At 53.7% G+C, this 16852-nt stretch overlaps 1 protein-coding gene across 2 annotated transcripts in view; it reads right to left on the reverse strand.

The window, feature by feature from the left end:
- Window positions 1–201: 201 nt before the first annotated feature.
- RBPMS (RNA binding protein, mRNA processing factor) overlaps window positions 202–16852 on the reverse strand; it is a 188936-nt gene continuing 172285 nt past the window's right edge. Inside the window, exons 7-10 of one of the 2 annotated variants that reach the window (XM_082375076.1) lie at window positions 15993–16063; window positions 13928–13997; window positions 7720–7821; window positions 202–1790 (exon numbers count right to left, since the gene is read on the reverse strand). In XM_082375076.1, coding sequence (XP_082231202.1) covers window positions 7807–7821; window positions 13928–13997; window positions 15993–16063 — 156 coding nt within the window. In that variant the 3' untranslated portion in view covers window positions 202–1790; window positions 7720–7806. The remainder of the gene's footprint in view (window positions 1791–7719; window positions 7822–13927; window positions 13998–15992; window positions 16064–16852) is intronic. The other variant, XM_082375074.1, reaches the window with a different exon arrangement.

A 16852-nucleotide genomic window follows, 5' to 3' on the forward strand; every position in this document is an offset into this window, starting at 1 on the left:
CAGGCGCCCCCAGTAGAGCCTTTGCATGGGTTGTCCAGGCCCTCCCATCCCTGCCCCTTTCTTCCCTTAGCCCCTCTGTCCTGGGCTCAAGGGCCAGTGCTTAGCTCTGTCCAGACCTGAAAATGGGAGCAACTTCGCTCCCTGGTCTGCAGTGTGGATGCACTGGGTTGGTCTTACAAAAAGGAATATGCCAAGCAGTGGTGTGACAGCTGGAATTAGCACTTTATTCTTAAAAATGACAATAGAAAAGTACCTTTAAACAGTTTATAAAAGCATAATAGACTGTGTGGAAGTTGCTCTTTTCCTTAGAAACAAGAGTACAGAACTGTCACCACGAACCAGGCGGCGCTGAAGGCCTAAGCAGGGCTTGGGTGTGGCAGGGACGTTCCTTCCTGTCACTTATCGGAGGGTGAGCGCCCCTCACCCCTGGCTCCTTTTGCTTTTTTTGTGATGACCTTTAAAAGCTTCTTGATCTCTTTACTTCTAATGGAAAATAATGAAACTAGAAAATCTGACACCAACCATGTATATTAGTCATTAAAACATCGAAGTCTTCAGCACAACGTGAGCAGATCGGTAAGAAAGCTTGTGGTCATGTGTAGCTATATCAGCAGTTAAAAATTCTTAGGTCAATATATTCTTACACCCGGCTCTTCTCCAACAAGGGGGAGAGTGAGCTGTCACACACCCTGGAAGTGTCAGCTTACCACGCAAGACCGACTCTCTGGCTTTGACGGAGTCTTGAAGCAAGCTGACGAGTACGCATTCCAGACGCCACTGGGCCGATGGGGCAGGTAGTGTCACGGTGAGCACGTGGGATTCAAGATCATGTTTTAAGTGGTGTGTCTGGCCTGCTGCTGCCAAGGCTCAGGAACACCAGCTCAGTTGTACCCATGTTTTGCAAAATCACTTGGGAGATGGGAGCAGCCAGGTGGGCCGGGCAAAGGCGGCTGCCTCCTGGGCCAGGGCTGGCCTCCCGGGCCAAGGCTTCCCCTTAGACTCAGACTCAGCACGTTCACCGGGGGAGTCGCGCGTCAGCTGGGCGCACACAGGAGCGTGCTGGTAGAAGAAAAACATAAGAAAATGGCAAAACCCAACACTTGGCCCACAATTTATGTATAGTCACCTCTGGAGCTGCCGGGCTTTTCTAAGGGTGCACTCTGGTGAGGAATGTGCACCAAGGAAAGGCTGCTTTGCCCAGCTGGGAACCTGCCGCCGCTAAGACAGAAGCTCCTGGAGGCTTTGATTGTCTTGCAGGGTGTCCTACTAGACCTGGGCGTAAACCCCGAGCACTGCACTAGCGGTTCTAACAAACATCTAATGCGCGTTACTCACGGACCCTGGACTCAGGCCAGGTAAACAGATTTCTATACATTCACCATATGATTCTGGAAATTTTGATAATATCTAAAAACATGCCTTAAACATGCAGCTTCTTTTAAAGGAAAAAAATAGATATTTTAAATTACAAGCATTCAAAAGTCAAGCACAAAATCTGTGATCCAACCCAGTGTAAGATCATCCATCCTGTCATACTTAAAATGTTTGGTATAAAAATACTCACTCTCTTGATTTTATCGTTGACATCTTTTATGTTTCATTCGAAAATATCTCCAAACTGTACAGAAATGGCAGACCATGCGTTCACAAATAACACACACTATTTCTTACAATTATACAGTGTAAAAGAGTAAAACATTTTTATTGTATTTTTTTTCTTCGAGAAAAACAGATGTGTGATAGAGGCTGTGGCAGAGTCTTGAAGGGACCAAAACTGGGCGGGTTCCAGCCTGAAACAGAAAGCAAGCGTGTAAGGGCAGCGGGTCTCACAAGCACGCGGTCCGTCCTCTGAGCTGCGCGGCTGTCTGGGGACACGAGTGGATAGAAGCCATGGCTCAGAGACTCCTGGTGATTCCCTACGACGGCGCATGTGTACACCTCTCTGTAAACACGGAATATCCTCACTGACCCTCCAGATGCAGACCACTCACAAGCCAGACGCTCAGTGGTCTCGCTTTACAAACACGGGGAGTGGGTATTTAATTTCTGTTTCTCTCTCTCACTAGAATAATCTTTTCAAGCCCTCCCTCCCCTGCCGTTGCAAGGAAGCACTCACTTGTTTTGCTTCGTGGCAGAATAGAGGGCCTTCGCACCATCGTCTACACTTCGTCCCTGGCAGACCCTGGCCCCAGGCGTTTCTTAAACACTTCGCAGCTCCTGTGTGTCTGCATCTACTCACTTACGTGAAGGCTGCACTGTAGGTGCCCTACTCTTATTCTGTCACTCATTTTACTTTCATCTCTCCAACTCCCCAGTCCCTTGTTTTCTTGCCATCTTACCAACAGGTCAGACTCACATAAATCTGTGACTGCAGGAAAGGTGGACGTAGAAGTAATCAGCACATACACTACTAGGATTCTGTAGGTGGCGGGAGGCCGTCCTTGCTGTTAACAACCCCGCTACTGCCCTGAGTTAAACCCCCACACACAGCACACTGGACGACCGTACTGAGCGCTCCTCCTCTCCCACCCAGACCCGTCCAGTGCCAGCTGGACCTAAACTATGACCCAGTATGTCTTGTCAGAGCCCAGTTTCTGGATGACAGTACAAATGGGTAAAAATAATGAGCCACAAGTCAGAAGACCGAATATAATAACCACAGACCTGTGGCTCATGGAAAACTCCATGGGGAGAAGCTAGGACACTGCTCTCGAGAGTAGGGATCTGGACAACCCGAACCTCTTCTCTGAAGGTAGGTTAACACTTACCTGTCTCTTCAGCTTGTTGTAACTATTAAATTAGTCCTCGCCCATCATTTAGTTACGATTATAGAGAGGATAACGAGTGTCCCCTTTGGTTTAGAAGTGCTCCCAACTCGAGCTCTGGGAGCCCCGTCCCCGCGTCCTCCCTTCAGTTTCTCCGAGTTCTCTGGAGCAGGATTTGTGCAGCAGGAGGAGGTCACCTCCTTTAGGAAAATTCCTTTGCTTCCCCTGGTGCCCAGCATAGTGGTGGGGGTCAGCCCCCCAGACGCACTCAATGCCGGAGGAATCGAAGCAGGCCAGGACCCTTCACACCCCATCTTTGGTGCAGGTCACACGTACTGTGGCACTCAGCAGGGCCAGCAGAAGGACCCCCCTCGTGAAAGCTACATCTCTTCTCCCGCCTGATTTCTACCCAGCAGGGGGTGGGGCACCAGGACCCCCGATCCAGCCCAGGTGTGCACGGCCTGAAGCAGGCCCGGGTGGGTGGCAGGAATGCATGTGCCCAGCGTTATGGGGGTCACAGGGCCAGGCCTGGTCTCTGGTGCTGTAGCAGCTGACGATCTCTAATGAACTCACGAGCGTCTGATCTGCAGCCCTCTGGCTGCCAAAGGGGCCTCCCCCACCTGCCGGTCTCTGTCCGTCCACAGAGGAGGGAAACCAGCTTTGGGGACCCGGAGACAAGGCCGGCTTCCTTCCTCCACAGTCTTGGCTTGTCAGGCCTGGAATGACAAGTCCCCCGTCATTCCAAACTTGACCCCATGCCAGCAACCCAAGCCGCGGATGTCGTCGATTCCAGGAAACCAGTGCCTGACAGCAGTTCCCACTTCAGAACAACTCACAGGGGACAGCAGTGGGCAGCCCGTGGGCTCTGGGAACCTGAGGGGCCTCTCGCAGAGCACGGGCTTGGAGAGGGCCGCCCTTGAAAGCGGCCGACGGCCTTCAGGGACTGTGCGAGCAGGGGAACCTTCCCCGGGGGCGCCCACTAGTTTAGGAAGGACGAAGCCGCTGCAGTCTCTTCCAGCCCCTGGCTGGGTGAGGCAGGGCCTGCCTGGTCTAGGTCTGCTTGCTTCTCGGGTGCTCAAAGGCCACCTTCGGGCAAGTGCACGTTGCCAGCTCCGGCCTCTTTCCGGTTCCACCACCAGCTCCCGGGCGGTTCTCCCCATTCCCATCAGCTCTGCCCTGGGCGCTTCTGCCAGGACCTCAAAGGCAACGCGTCTCTACCGGGACTCACCACTTGGCCTTCACACGGCTGCGTTCCCAGACACGCCCTGTACTCTCAGGTCACTCTGACCACCCTCACCGGCTTGGTTCGCCTCTCCTGGTACGTGTTTCCACTAGACTCTTCATTCATTTTGCTTTGGGCAGTAAGGTGACAATTCCTAAAGCACCTCCCGCTACCTCGCTCAGACCTCTGCTGCCTCCCCAAGTCCCTCAAAACCTTGATCAAAATCCACTTTCCACAAGACCACACAGTCATTCTTACGTCCCCCGCTTCTGTTAGTGTATGTTCCACATATACAAACCCTACTATTTTTCAAAACTCAGTTTAGCCCCACTTCCTCCAGCCTTTCCTGACCCCTTCAGGCTGCAGGGCTTTCTCAGCTCCTGGCCGGAGCTCTCACGGTCCAGGCCACTTACTTGGCTTTCACAAGGATTACTTCCCTCCCTGAGACCGTCTCCACCATCCTCTACTCCAGACACAGTCACTTGCATGTAGCAAAAATGCAGACACCTGGACTCTAGGACAAATGAAACGGGAACGATGGGCCATTAACGGGACATGGCCCCCAGGCTAGGCTGAGAGCCAGGAGACTGTGCCTGGGGCCCACGTGGGGCTCTGCACACCGGCCCTGACAGGGCCTCTACAGAAAGCTGATGCGGGGAGTGGGAAGGCGCCCCCAGCTTTCCGAGGCGATAAGCAACACACCCGACTTCAGGGTACTCTGTCCCCTTCCTGGGCCCCTGAGCAGGAAGAAAGATGGACGGGGCCGGTTAATCTAGGCTGCATAGAAAGTCGGATCTTTTGAAGTGAAAAAGAACAGGGAGGGAAGAAACAAAGAAAGGGGTGAGAGTCGATAAGTTCCCCGAGCTTTTCCGCTTTTCCATAACTGTGTTGGGTAAATGCAATTCTCACACGGGAAAAGAATGCGTCCGCATTGCCATAGATGTTCCAGACTGAATAGAAGGTCAAAATGTGGCTATTTCAATCCCTGTAAACAAGGAAAGGGGTTTAGCTAGGAACGGAGTTCAAACCTTGGAATGTATTAACAAGGACATTTTAAACAGAAAGCAAAGACATCCGGGAACACAGAGCACCATGGGGGGTGGGAGAGAGTCAGGCTCTGTTTACAGAGCAGACTCTCCTCACAGAACCTTTCCGGAAAGGGGGTCAACTATGACATGCATGTGATGGGATAAACAAGGGAAGAAAATGTGTATAAAATCTTGTCTGAAGCAGGTCGCAACTGTCTCAATTTGAAGACAATGGAGAATGTCTCCCTGTGTCTTAAGGAATATTACGCGATTCTAAACCAGTTCATTTCAGCTGTCCTTGACGGAGAAGATCACTGCGTGTCCCTCAGTGCTCGGGGACAGCTGCCGACGTGTATGGGTCATGGTGCCGGCTGCCCTGGTGGCGTTGGGGGGTGGCCAATGCCGAGACCCACAGGAGAGGCTGCTCTTCCCTGAGGCGGCTTGGTAGGTTGGTAAGTTAGTGTGTGTTGATGCAAGCGCCTTGTGAGCGTTTTCTCCCAGCAAGAAGAAAATCCTCTTTCTGTCTTCCCCCAATCCATCTGTATGTATACTTGACCTATTTACTAATGATTCCTTCCCCAAGAGTTTTTCTAACATTTATTCATTTTTACTAAAAGGTAAGAAATATTCCCTTCCATCCAAATCCCAACATCATATGACTAAGGTTTTTTAATAAGACTGGTTTAGTTTTCATTTTATACCTGTCAGCTTGACTTTTAAAAAATCAAATGCAGATACTAATTTGTAACAGACTAGTTAACATTTTAAAAGGTTCACAGTCTATAGAGTCTCCAGGGAACAGTCATCTGTGGTTAGAAACTCCTCCCTATTCTAAAGATGCATCCCCTGCACCAGCGCACCACTGGCCATGGAAACGAGCTCACGCTGGCCGCCCCCGCCGTGGCCCTGGGTGGACGCCAGCCCTCAGCCTCAGGAGACCCGCCCTTGGGGCCAGAGATCCTCCCTCCTCACAGGCCAGGCCTATCTCTGCAGTGCTGTCTGACTGCAGAGCTGGGGAGGGGAAAGCCTCCTCCACACTCTTGTAACCGATGGGCGGCCTGGGACTGGTAAGCCCCACCGTGAACACGGCTAGTGCTGAAGACCCCGTCCACGCGGGCCACCGCCACTCTCTCAGGCTCAGCTGCCCACCCAGGACCAAGCCCCGGTTCTCCTCCCCCTTGTCACCAGGCCCTTCCACTGTCTGCAGAAAGTCACCACACGCTCCAGCTGCTGCTGCTTCCTGATGGGGCTCATCTGCTTGTGCCCGAATTACTGAGATCTGGGCTGATTTACTGCACTAAAAAAAAACAAAACAAAAAAACCCCTCCTCTAACCTTCTAAAAAAATTGTATGGGTGGCTTCTAATTGGTCCTTATATTTCCCCAGAGGAGGAGAGAAAGCAAAGCAAAATCTTATCTTTTTAAACAGTTTTACTGAGTGGTAATATCCGTAAGAATACTGTGGGCACTTCTGTTAAGGGCCATGAGAAAAGGAAAACCTGATCGATTAGAAGGCTGTAGAACTAGTGGGATATCTCTTGGCTGCCCTGTGTGATGTGGAAAAATCTTTACCTGTTGGTCAGTCTGGTTAGTGTGAGACACAGACGTCAGTGGGAAAAAAGACCCCAAGTGCCTGATGCCGGGTCCCCACGCAGGCAGCGTGGGCAGGCTGCACGCGCCCACTACGTGCGCCTCTCGGGGGCACTGAGAGGTGGTCTTCTGAGCACGAGATTACTTATGCCCCAAACGTGGTAATGACCTCCTAGGCCCAACTGCCCGGTTCTCTGCCCTTAGCAGGAATCTTGTTCTCTCTATGACTCATCTTTTCTTTATAGGCCCCTCGCAGGGATGAAATCTGCCACCTTATTTGGGCTGGGACATCACTGCTGCTGGCCTGCCCCTGGCATTCCTGCTGTTCTAGGTCAAGCTTTCCAAAGAGACTGGAAGCCCCACATGTGGTGCCCAGCAGGCAGGTCGCCTCCTGGAACCCTGCCGCACGACTGTTCCGAGACCACGCTTACTGCTAGCAGTGACAGCTGGTAGCGACGGAGAAGACGGACAAATCACCAAAATCTTCACCGCTAGAAAAGCCCCGCAGTTCAGAGGAGTCCAGGCAGACCCCGTTATAATTCCGTCACGCCCAAGGGCAATCGCCCTGTTTCTGAAGAGGCTCATCAGAATGTCTCCAAGTCATCCAGAAAGGACTGCACTACATTCAGTATAACTGGACTAACAGATCAAAAGGAATATACATACTACATCTGAAGATGTCCACCAAAATGGTTAATTAAAAGAAAAAAAGGCTTAGGGCTTAAAGGGAAAAACTTCATTCATATATATGTTCCCTTTGATGGACTGCCTCATACCCGGCTGCTGCTGGCTGAGAGGTGTTGACGGCCTCACGCAGCAGGGCTGTGAGGACCGAGCACTGGGTGCCGCGCTCTGAGAGCCCGCAGAGCTCACCTGCTACCCTGGGACGACTCTCCCCCAGCAGGCGGCAGCTGGAGGAGACGAGCGCACGCTGATCCCGAGCACCCACGCCAGCAGGTCTCAACCCAGGGCGCCCAGCGCGGCCCCCGGAGGGGCCCCACCCACAGGGGGTGCTGGTGTGATGGTCCCGGCTACACCGCTCCACGCGGCCGTGCCCTGCCCGGGACACGCTGCTGCGTGGGAGGAACCGTTCAGTCTCTGACTTTGGAACTCACCAGCGCGCTCCAGTTTTGTAGAACAGCTCGAGAACAGTAGCCACTTGAAGATTGCGTTAACACCCACAAGACAGATTGCAGCCACCATCACACACCTGGAACCTGGGGTGGAGAAAGATCAGCCATTAACACCCGCGGTGACAGCCACCCCGGCTGCCGGCTTCCCCGGGCCTGTTCCGAGGGCAGAGAGCTGCGAGGCAAAGGCACCAGCACCAAAGGCCTCCACTGCTGAGCCTGAGGACGAGCTCCAACTAGGAGCGCCACGAAGAGCTCTCGCCGGGACGTGGTGCAGCCGGTGGTGGGAGGAGGCTCTCGGGGGCCGGGGTGCCCGGCAGCAGAGGGTGGCTCCCAGGGACTCGCTGGCAGCAAGCCCAGTGGGGGGGGGGCACCTGGAGAAAAGCGTGCCCTTCGGGAGCACCAGGGCAGAAGCCCCCCGGGGGCAGGCGGGCAGGGCCTCCGCACACACGTCCCCCAGGACCGGACAGAGGAAAGGCACGGGATCCGAGGCCCCCCGAGAGGAGCCCGAAACCTAACCAACTCCAGGGGCCGCCCCAGACCCCAGGGACAACTCTGGTCAGCCTAAGGCCACAGAAGCAACTCTCCAGGAGAACCCTGTGCTGTCACGTGCACCAATGAACTCGACTTTGCCCCGAGCACCTACTAGGAAACAAAACCCAAAAGCTAACACTTGTGAACCTACCCTGCTATTCCCAGTGTCTGAGAATTCTGAGACAGGAAGAGGCAGACACTCAGTGAGCAACACATTTTTAATATTCCTCCTGCAGGCATGGCTGCCTCCGAGCTGGCTGGCTTCATCAAGAATTCCTGGTGCTGAGGAAGGCAGGCCTTCGCCCAGCACGTGGACACCGGTGCCCGATTCCCCGCTAGCGTTCCTCAAGTCTTCAGCGCTGCTCTCCTTCCCGGGACAGAGAGCCTGCTCCTGGCGCACAGGGCTTCGTGGGCAGGAGCGCCGACGTGCTGTGGAAAGCTGCCCCGGGATGCTGCAGGAAGACCGTGCCCTGCGCTCAGACGGCCTCCGGGGTGAGGCGGCAGGCTGAAGGAAAGACCGCCTTCCCAGGGCACCTCTCTTCTCAGAGTCAGGAAAAAAAAAAGTTTTCCCCAGAATTTCACTATGAAAACATTGAAGATGAGTAGATGTGATTCTAGGCTCCTGGTAAAAGTTGGGTTGAGGACAGAAAAATCAATGTTCACCCCTGGAACCAAAACCTATCACCTGACCCAAGTTTCGCCGGCCGTGTCCACACTTGCCGGGCACAGGCAAGGAGGGAGGGAGGGCGTGCCTGCAGACCCAGGGTGCCTCCTGGGGCGGCCAGACCAAGACTGCCTTTTTAGGATGCCTGTCGTTTAGGAAATCACACTGATGACCAGATTCCTCTCAGCCTCTGGGCTGGAGCTAGTCGGGAGGACTGAGGTGGTTTAGGAGTCCTGGGACCCTGGCTTCTCGGCCCGGGGTTCTGGGAGCCCAGGGTTTTATCAGCAAGCCGCTCTCTGCAGTTACTGCATCAACAACACTTGTCCGCACACCGGGCTCACCGGGTGGGCAGAGAGAGCACGTGGGCCAGAGTCTGCTTTGCAGAGACCCCGGGCGAGGACTCCCCAGAGAACACAAAACACCAGAGGGGAGTCCCAAGGCGTTCACCTTTAACTTTACGGTGAGCACGCCGGCTTTCTGAACCTCTCCTTTCAGCCACGCAGAGAGCGGATGGCAGTGGACGGTCGGCTCCTGCAGGTGGCCCTGCCCTGTGACCGCGGAGACGCCGAGGCTCAATGCCCTGATCTTAACGTGCGGCCGCGATCTGTGACCTTCCTCCAGGGGCCGGGCAGGCAGCTCCCTGGTGCACGTGCTCAGGGGCCTCCGTGTCCCAGCCAGACTCGCAGAATAGACCATGGGTGCAGGGGGAGCCACAGGTGACTGCACTGGGCTGTCACAACCGTCTTGGGTGGCACACGGCTCGGCAGGTGCTAGGAGGTGGTTAGCAGAAAGCTGGAAGGGACGCCACCACCCCGGTGCCTGGCAGGAGGCAGGTTCTCAGGCCCGTCCCTACTTTCTGACTCACACAGGAAGCAAAACAGACCCCAGGGCTCAGGGTGGGGTAATCAGAACCAGGGCACGTGGAGACCCATCTCAGGGAAGGGCTCATCCACTCGGGCCGCCGGCGCACGTTCTGCCAGCACTGCCTTCAAGCCCCACCCAGCTCAAGCCTGTTCACATGGATGTAGCAAAAGGGAGGGAAGAAGAGGAGGAACAGAGAAGTTAAACTGTTCTCTAAACTTGAGTAAAGTGAGGTCTGTTCTGAAAAAAGAACCCCATATAAATCTGGGAGAGCTTTCATCTCTGCTCCCGTGTGCAAGGAAGCACCTGCTGACCCCTCACATTTGCCCTCTTTCCTTGATTTGCATTTTTCCATTAGCCCTTCTCACCACCTGACCTACTGTGTTTATTTTAGTATTTTATTACTCTTCTTCTCCCTGTTACAGAATGTCAGCTCCACCAAGTCAAGGGTTTTGTCTGCTTCTGTCCACTGTTGTATATGCAACACCCAGAACAGTACCTTACATCCTGCAGATGGTCACTGAATATGTATTGTGTCAATGGACTTACATGTGACCGAAAGACCTTGGTTCGCAGAAGGAAAGGGAATGACCCTGGGGCCTCTTCTAGGCAGAAGGCAGGGGGGGGGCCGCGTGGAGCCCCAGCAGCTGTCTGGGCTTCCATGAAGACTCTGCCTTTCCCACCCTGCGAAGCTCTAAGCTCTGCCTGGACACCCAGCAGCTGGGGCTCTCCGGATCACGGCCGCATCCCCAAGGCACTGGTGCTCACAGCCAAAGACAGACTAGGCCATTCCTCCCCAAAACTAAACAAAAGGAACAAACAGGTTCAAATTCTTATCCCTTGCCATGTTCTCCTTTAATTCGGTGAGGCTGTAACTACATGTGCTTATAATTTCTATGCTGTGGTCTTGGTCCCCGGCCAGGGAAATTTCATGAGTTCTTTAAGAACACCCTCCCACATCCACTCCAACTCTAATTCTTTCTCCCCCCTTTTTTCTGATTTATTTAACTACATTTGGATACCCAACCAGGAAAACTGTGTAACCCTTATTCCTTGTAAGGAGCGACTACAGACTTGCTTGTGCTTTTCTGTCCTCAACCCATCTGGGAAATTGATCACTGCCAATCGTTATTATGTTTTCTGGGGTTCTCGGCCACATGGCTGAACCATTAGCAAAACTCTGTAGTGATGTGCACACGTTGCAACCAGACTAAACACCATCTGTCAAGCAAGATGTTGAACAAATTAAACCGTCAGTAACACCCACCCCTCTAACGACCACCCTTCTGGTTGGTCTTACTTATGCCGCTGATGGCGGTCCACACGCACACCCACCCCCTTTGGAGCGCTCCTCCCTCTGGAGCATCCTGGGCAATAATTGTCCTTTCTCTTTAAAATGTGTGTCCATGGCTCTTGCCCCTTAGAACTGAAGCTCTTCAGGGGCACAGGCCTAGTTTCACACATTTTTATATCTACCATAACACACGTTTATTTAAAGAATAAAGAGCTTGTTTACTTTTCTAGTCTAGTCACTGATTTCCCTTTAGAAATAAGCGCTCAGAGTGGGTCAATTAAAAATCCCTGAAGGACCTCTGGGAGAACAGGCCTGGAATGTTCAGGATCCAGAAGGAGGCAACCCTGACGTTCCACACATCACAAGTGACGCCAGTCTGCATACAGGTCCTTATGTCTGATACCAGATGTCACTTCTGCCCCTATTCTGGCGCCATCTTTCCGGCGGGGGGGGGGGGGGTGAAGAAAGCCCCTTCCAATGAGTACAGGAAGGCCATGTGGGCCAGTGGTTCCACTGGTGGCACTTATCCTTCACTTGCCCTTTTCTAGAGACTCATTTTGCTCTAAAATGTTTGTTATTTCATCAGCACCACTGTTTTCAGTTCTAACTTACGTTTCCTTAAGATTACACAGCCTGGATTATTAGCTGTCTTGGAAAGGACTTGATCCAAGAGACGAGAAGGAGCCTGGGTAATGGAGCCATACTGAGCTGGTCTAACTCCAGGCGGGATGGCAGACTGCAGTCCCAACCCCAAGTGCAGTGTATTGAGTGCAGTGATCTCTCCTCCTCCCGAGCCACCTCCTCTCCCCCACTCCCTTCAGACCCCAAGGAAGGAGCCTGGCCCATGGCCCAAGTTTATCTCAGCACAATGATGCACCCATAGGAGACATCACATCTTTATGCAGATCCTACAGTGTTTCCGAAGCCATACTTCCAGGGGAGTGGGGAGCAACTGCTGGCCCTTCTCTGGTAGCCACGCCGCCTCTAGATCTCTGGGGAATGGAGCTAGATCTCTTCGACTGCTTACCAATCCTGCCTTCTCTTTCCTTGGGCCCTATGCCACCACCATCTTTTGCCAGCTGGAACTGCCAAAATCTTGCTCAGCTTTCCTACAGCATTTGACGCTGCAGACCAGGCAGCTCAACACTGCCCTCCCCGGGCGCCGTGCCGCTCCAGCTCCTGGTCACTCTTCACTCCCAGCAAGCTGACCCCTTGCATCCAGGAGAGCCTCCAGGTTCTGCCCCACCGACCTCACCTCCGATTTCATTCATTTCCTCAACTATCAGCTTACGCGAAAAATGCCAGATCTGCATTTCACCCCATGAACTCTTTCATGAGCTTCAGAATTTCTGGTTTTCTTATCCTAGACACCTCAAGGTGAATACCTACCAGCCTCCGAAAACTAAGAGATAAACACTGTCACAGAGAGGTACCTGGGAACAGTGCCTTCTGGAGCTGTATAACATGACAGCGCTGGACCAGTGCCATCCACTAACGGAGAAGATTCCCACACAACAAATGCCTAAGGCTTTTCGGAACAAAGAAACAATGGCTGGGGATATATAAATTAAATATAAAAATTAATTATGGGCATATGGATATGGAGCATGGACTTAGGAAATTCTGGACTTAAAGGGACTCCAGAATATACCTCAAAAGCATAAAATTTATATTTTCAGGGAAAAAAAAGTCACCCTTAAATAGCAAACTAAGATTTCACAAAACAGTAAAACATTTTAAAGAACACTTTAGGTGTCTACCATGGACGGCTGACTTCATCTTTCTAAGAAAGGACATTTAAAATACAACTGTCACTAACATTACCATTTCATTTTAAAAGGGTACTTTAACACACAGAGAAGAACATAATTTCAGAATAAGGGACAAATACAAGTAGCTTTAAGGAAAGAATCCTGGTTTTCCCCCTATAATCACAGATTAGTGACAAGTGTTAACAGGTGACTAATGGTCCAAGGGTTATACGTAGAGGTGCCCCTGGTTTAGATTCTGGATAAGAGGTGAGGGCACGGTTTCCCAAGGTGGGCGCTATGTAAAACATTAGTCTCCTAAGATTCTGTGAGAAAAGGGTGTACTGGTCTCAAGTAAGTTTGAGAAATACTGCATCCTAGAGTTTCCTAATCTTCAAGATTCACGATGCTCATATTGTTATAAAGGCTCTGAGAATTGTTTGGTAAAAAGTCTTTTTAACTCCGACCTTAGAAGCATGTAAGACTCTGTCCACGGTTATACCCTAGGACAAGTGCTCCTTGACCACACTCAGAAATATGTCATCTTAGGGGAAGAAAAGGTACAATCCTAACTTATTGAAGTTGATGTCTTAAAGCACAAAAGTGTCATCCCTTGACTTACTTATTGCCAGGGCCAGAGAAAGAATCCTGACTGGTCGGGGTGTGGGTTGAGTGGCCCCTCCGACACTCTTGTGTGGGATTTCTGATACTCTGACACCCAACACTAATCCTTCTGTTTGGTGAGGCCCTTCCTTCTGACCTAGGACCGGAGCCCTCTGGAAGCACTGACCTTTTACGGTGCTAAGAACTTCCGTAACTGAAATCTGCACTCAGCAGTTGCCCTGGTAATTGAAATGAAGGTGACATGAGCCACCAACTGAGACTTCAGGTCAACAGGGCAACCTGCCTGTGGAAAGTAAACCCCGGAACTCTCTGGGCCACAAGGAGTTTGTTGGGTGACTGTCAACCAACATGGACAAGCCCAGGAGTAGGCGCTGAGGCAGGATGACAGCCGCCCACTTATCAAACGTCTGCTCTGGCCTGGGCTCGTCCAGGCACTGGACACAGTTCTCATCGAAACCAAGTACTTACATGGGATTCAGCAGAACTGACGGGACTTCCAGCCCTGAGAAGTAGCCTCGGAGGGAGGGAGCCAGCGCATCTGGAAAGACACGTGGGGAGAAGGTGTGAACCAGGGCTCCCCCTGCTCCCCCGAACATCCACACTCCTCCCAGGGCGTCCTGCTGGGCTGCTGCCCCCTTCACTGTCCCCAGGCAGTGCCCACTCATCCTTGCCCACGGGCAGCTCTCCCCCCAGGGGCTGAAAAGCATCGGAGCCGCGTCCTGAGAAATCCTCCACAGGACCAAGCTCTCACGGAACAGCCGGGGTCCCGCAGCTGCCCCGCTCCCAGCTTCCTTCTCAGCTAACAGCCACTGCTGGGCTAAAATCTGGCCCAGCGAGCCCCCTTTTCCATGCTCACTCAGCGGCACCTAGGCTGGGGGCCAGGCTGCCTAATGGCTTTCTGAGCAGCACGTGGCAACACATATCAGCTTTGATAAGGAAGGGATGGTTCCCGACACCGTCCACGCCAGTGGTCTGGCCAGGAAGCCTTTTGAGATTCTGCTCCTATTCTTTTAGAAAGGGTCCTGGCCCCTCGGCCCTGCGGGGTGTCTGGTGCCCCGTGCTGTCTGCTCACCCTGCTGAGCCCCAGCTCCCCCATGAGGTTTCCAAACTGAAAGGCCAGCCCCAAACACAAATGGACGGTGACGCTCTGTGCACTGGCAGAATGTTCCCATCCTGTAACGAGGAGGATGTGAACAAACAAACAAAAGGGCACGTGCACTACGGCTTTGACAGATGTCCATCTACTGGCACCGTCAGTTTTGACCCTGAGCCTTTGGACAGAGGCGAGAGATGCCCGTTTACCGCTGTGTCTGTTTACACCGAGGAGGGACCACCTCCCCACCAGCCTGTGAGCGACACAGGAAGCAGTGCTGGGCGTGGTGGCGGGAGAGCAAATTACAGCGAAGGGGGAGGCTGCCAGCAGGGGGAAGGCGGCACACTCCCAAGCATGGCAGGCGGAAGGCTGCTCTTTATTTGGGTCTGGCCCAAACCGGTTCACGTGAGAACGTTTCTGGAGTGGAATGTGACGCTGGGAGGAATTTTACCCTGGCAAACCAACTTCCGTAGTTTAATGAAATAAAATCTGCAGCAGAACCCCTTTTTCATATGGCATCTTATTCACATCTCCAAAGCATAAACAGATAAAGCAGCAATCTGGCTGATACAGAGGTGCAGGGGGCCTGAGGCATTGATGGAGACCTTCTGCCTCCTCTTACCTGACTTGTACAGGTGGGGAAATCAGCTGAGGGCTGGGTTTCCTGAATGATGTCCACCATGGTCACAGAGCCCAGTGGGCTCGGGGCTGGGTCAGAATCCAGGGCTCAGGCTCCACCAGCTCTAACTTGATTCCAAAACCTGGGCTGTCTAGGAATGGGCCCGAGAGAGCCCACGTAGTACCCCTGGCCTCTCCCCCTGGTCCACGTGCACAAGTGCGCGAGTTCCCTTTGACCCGACCCCATGGGCCTCCTTCACAGAGTGGCTGTTTCCCTCTGGCTGTCACTGCAGGCTGAGGGGCCACACTGGGGCACTCTGTCCCAGCTGGGAGTAGAGGTGTCTGGCCTCACGTACTCAGGGGGCTTCAAAGGACCAATGTGCAGCTTCTGCCTACACCAGGACTCCATTTCGGGGAAACCGCTGGGCCGGCTGTGCCTTAGAGACCCGCCGGGGCAGCACATCAGATATGACTAGAAATCAGTTTACCAGCCAAAGTGGGGTCCCCGCGTTGGGAGAGGGCAGAGCTGTATTCCTTGGGAGCCACCAGCTGGTACTGAAGCTCATTTAAGACAGAGCCAGAGTCGTTTCAACACTCATAGCAATTAAGGGGACGGGGGCCAAAAACACTGCATGCAGGTAGGCTAAATACATGTCACGGTGGGAATTTAGGGGGTTAGGCAGGACAAAGGGGAGAGAAAGAAAGAGGGGACGTGTGGAGGCAGGAGGCCGGGAAGGGAGGGGGAGAGTAGAGTACAGGGGAGGAGGGAGAGAGGGCAGAAGGGAGGGGAGGAAGAGACTCAAAGAAAAAACTGATACCTACCCACGGCTTACGGCTTTGGGCATCTGAATCCACTTGCTCACTAAGCAAAGGGCAGAGGTGGAGCTGCCTTCCCGAGACACGTGGTAAAGGATGGGGTGGGGACTTGGAACCTAAGCACACACTGGAGGGGGCGGGTCCGTGCGCACCGGGGGTCGGGGGAGCGCGGTGGTGACGGCTGGTGCTGCCCGGGTGCGGGGCCGGAGCGCTGAGCCCAAGGAGGCCAAGACGCGTTGGTGGTCCACGGAGGAGACACGGGACGGGGGCTGCCCGGGGAGGGGAGAGCCGCAGAGTGTCTGGCAGGCGCCCCGCTTCGATGCAGGTGAAGCCCCTCCCGCCCCGCACGCCCGCTCCAGCCTCTCTGAGCGCCTCTCCACGCACACACTTCCTCGCAATCTTCCCCTCGCCGCCCCGCCGCCGCGGGTGACGGGCAGGCGGATGCTGAGCCCCGGGCTCCAGGGTGAGGTGGGCTCAGCCGAGCGGAGGTGAAGTCGGCCCACTGGCCGATTCTCAGGGAGGGTGTGGCGGCCACGCAGTAGACGGGCCCCGAGATCCATCCCTCTCGTGCCCCGCGGCTGGACACCACCGCGTCTGCCTGCGTCGGCTCTGTGAGGCCACTTCCTCAGAAGGCAGGTGGCCGAGCCCGCACTTCTCATCAGCACTGTCCCTGGGCCCGCAGAGGACAGAGCAGCAGAGCTCACGGGGCAAAAACCTGAGCTCAGGCAGCCAGCCCCGGGGGAACAAGCTGTTCTGTGCTAATCACCGCTGTCTGGGAAAACAGGGTTCATCCTTACACCCACTCAGCCTGCCCTTCTGCTCTGGTTTTTGGCCCCAGGTCACTCGTGGCCACTCCTGCCCATTGC

Source organism: Balaenoptera borealis (assembly GCF_965194805.1).
Source record: "Balaenoptera borealis genome assembly, chromosome: 21".
NCBI classification, from domain to species: Eukaryota; Metazoa; Chordata; class Mammalia; order Artiodactyla; family Balaenopteridae; genus Balaenoptera; species Balaenoptera borealis.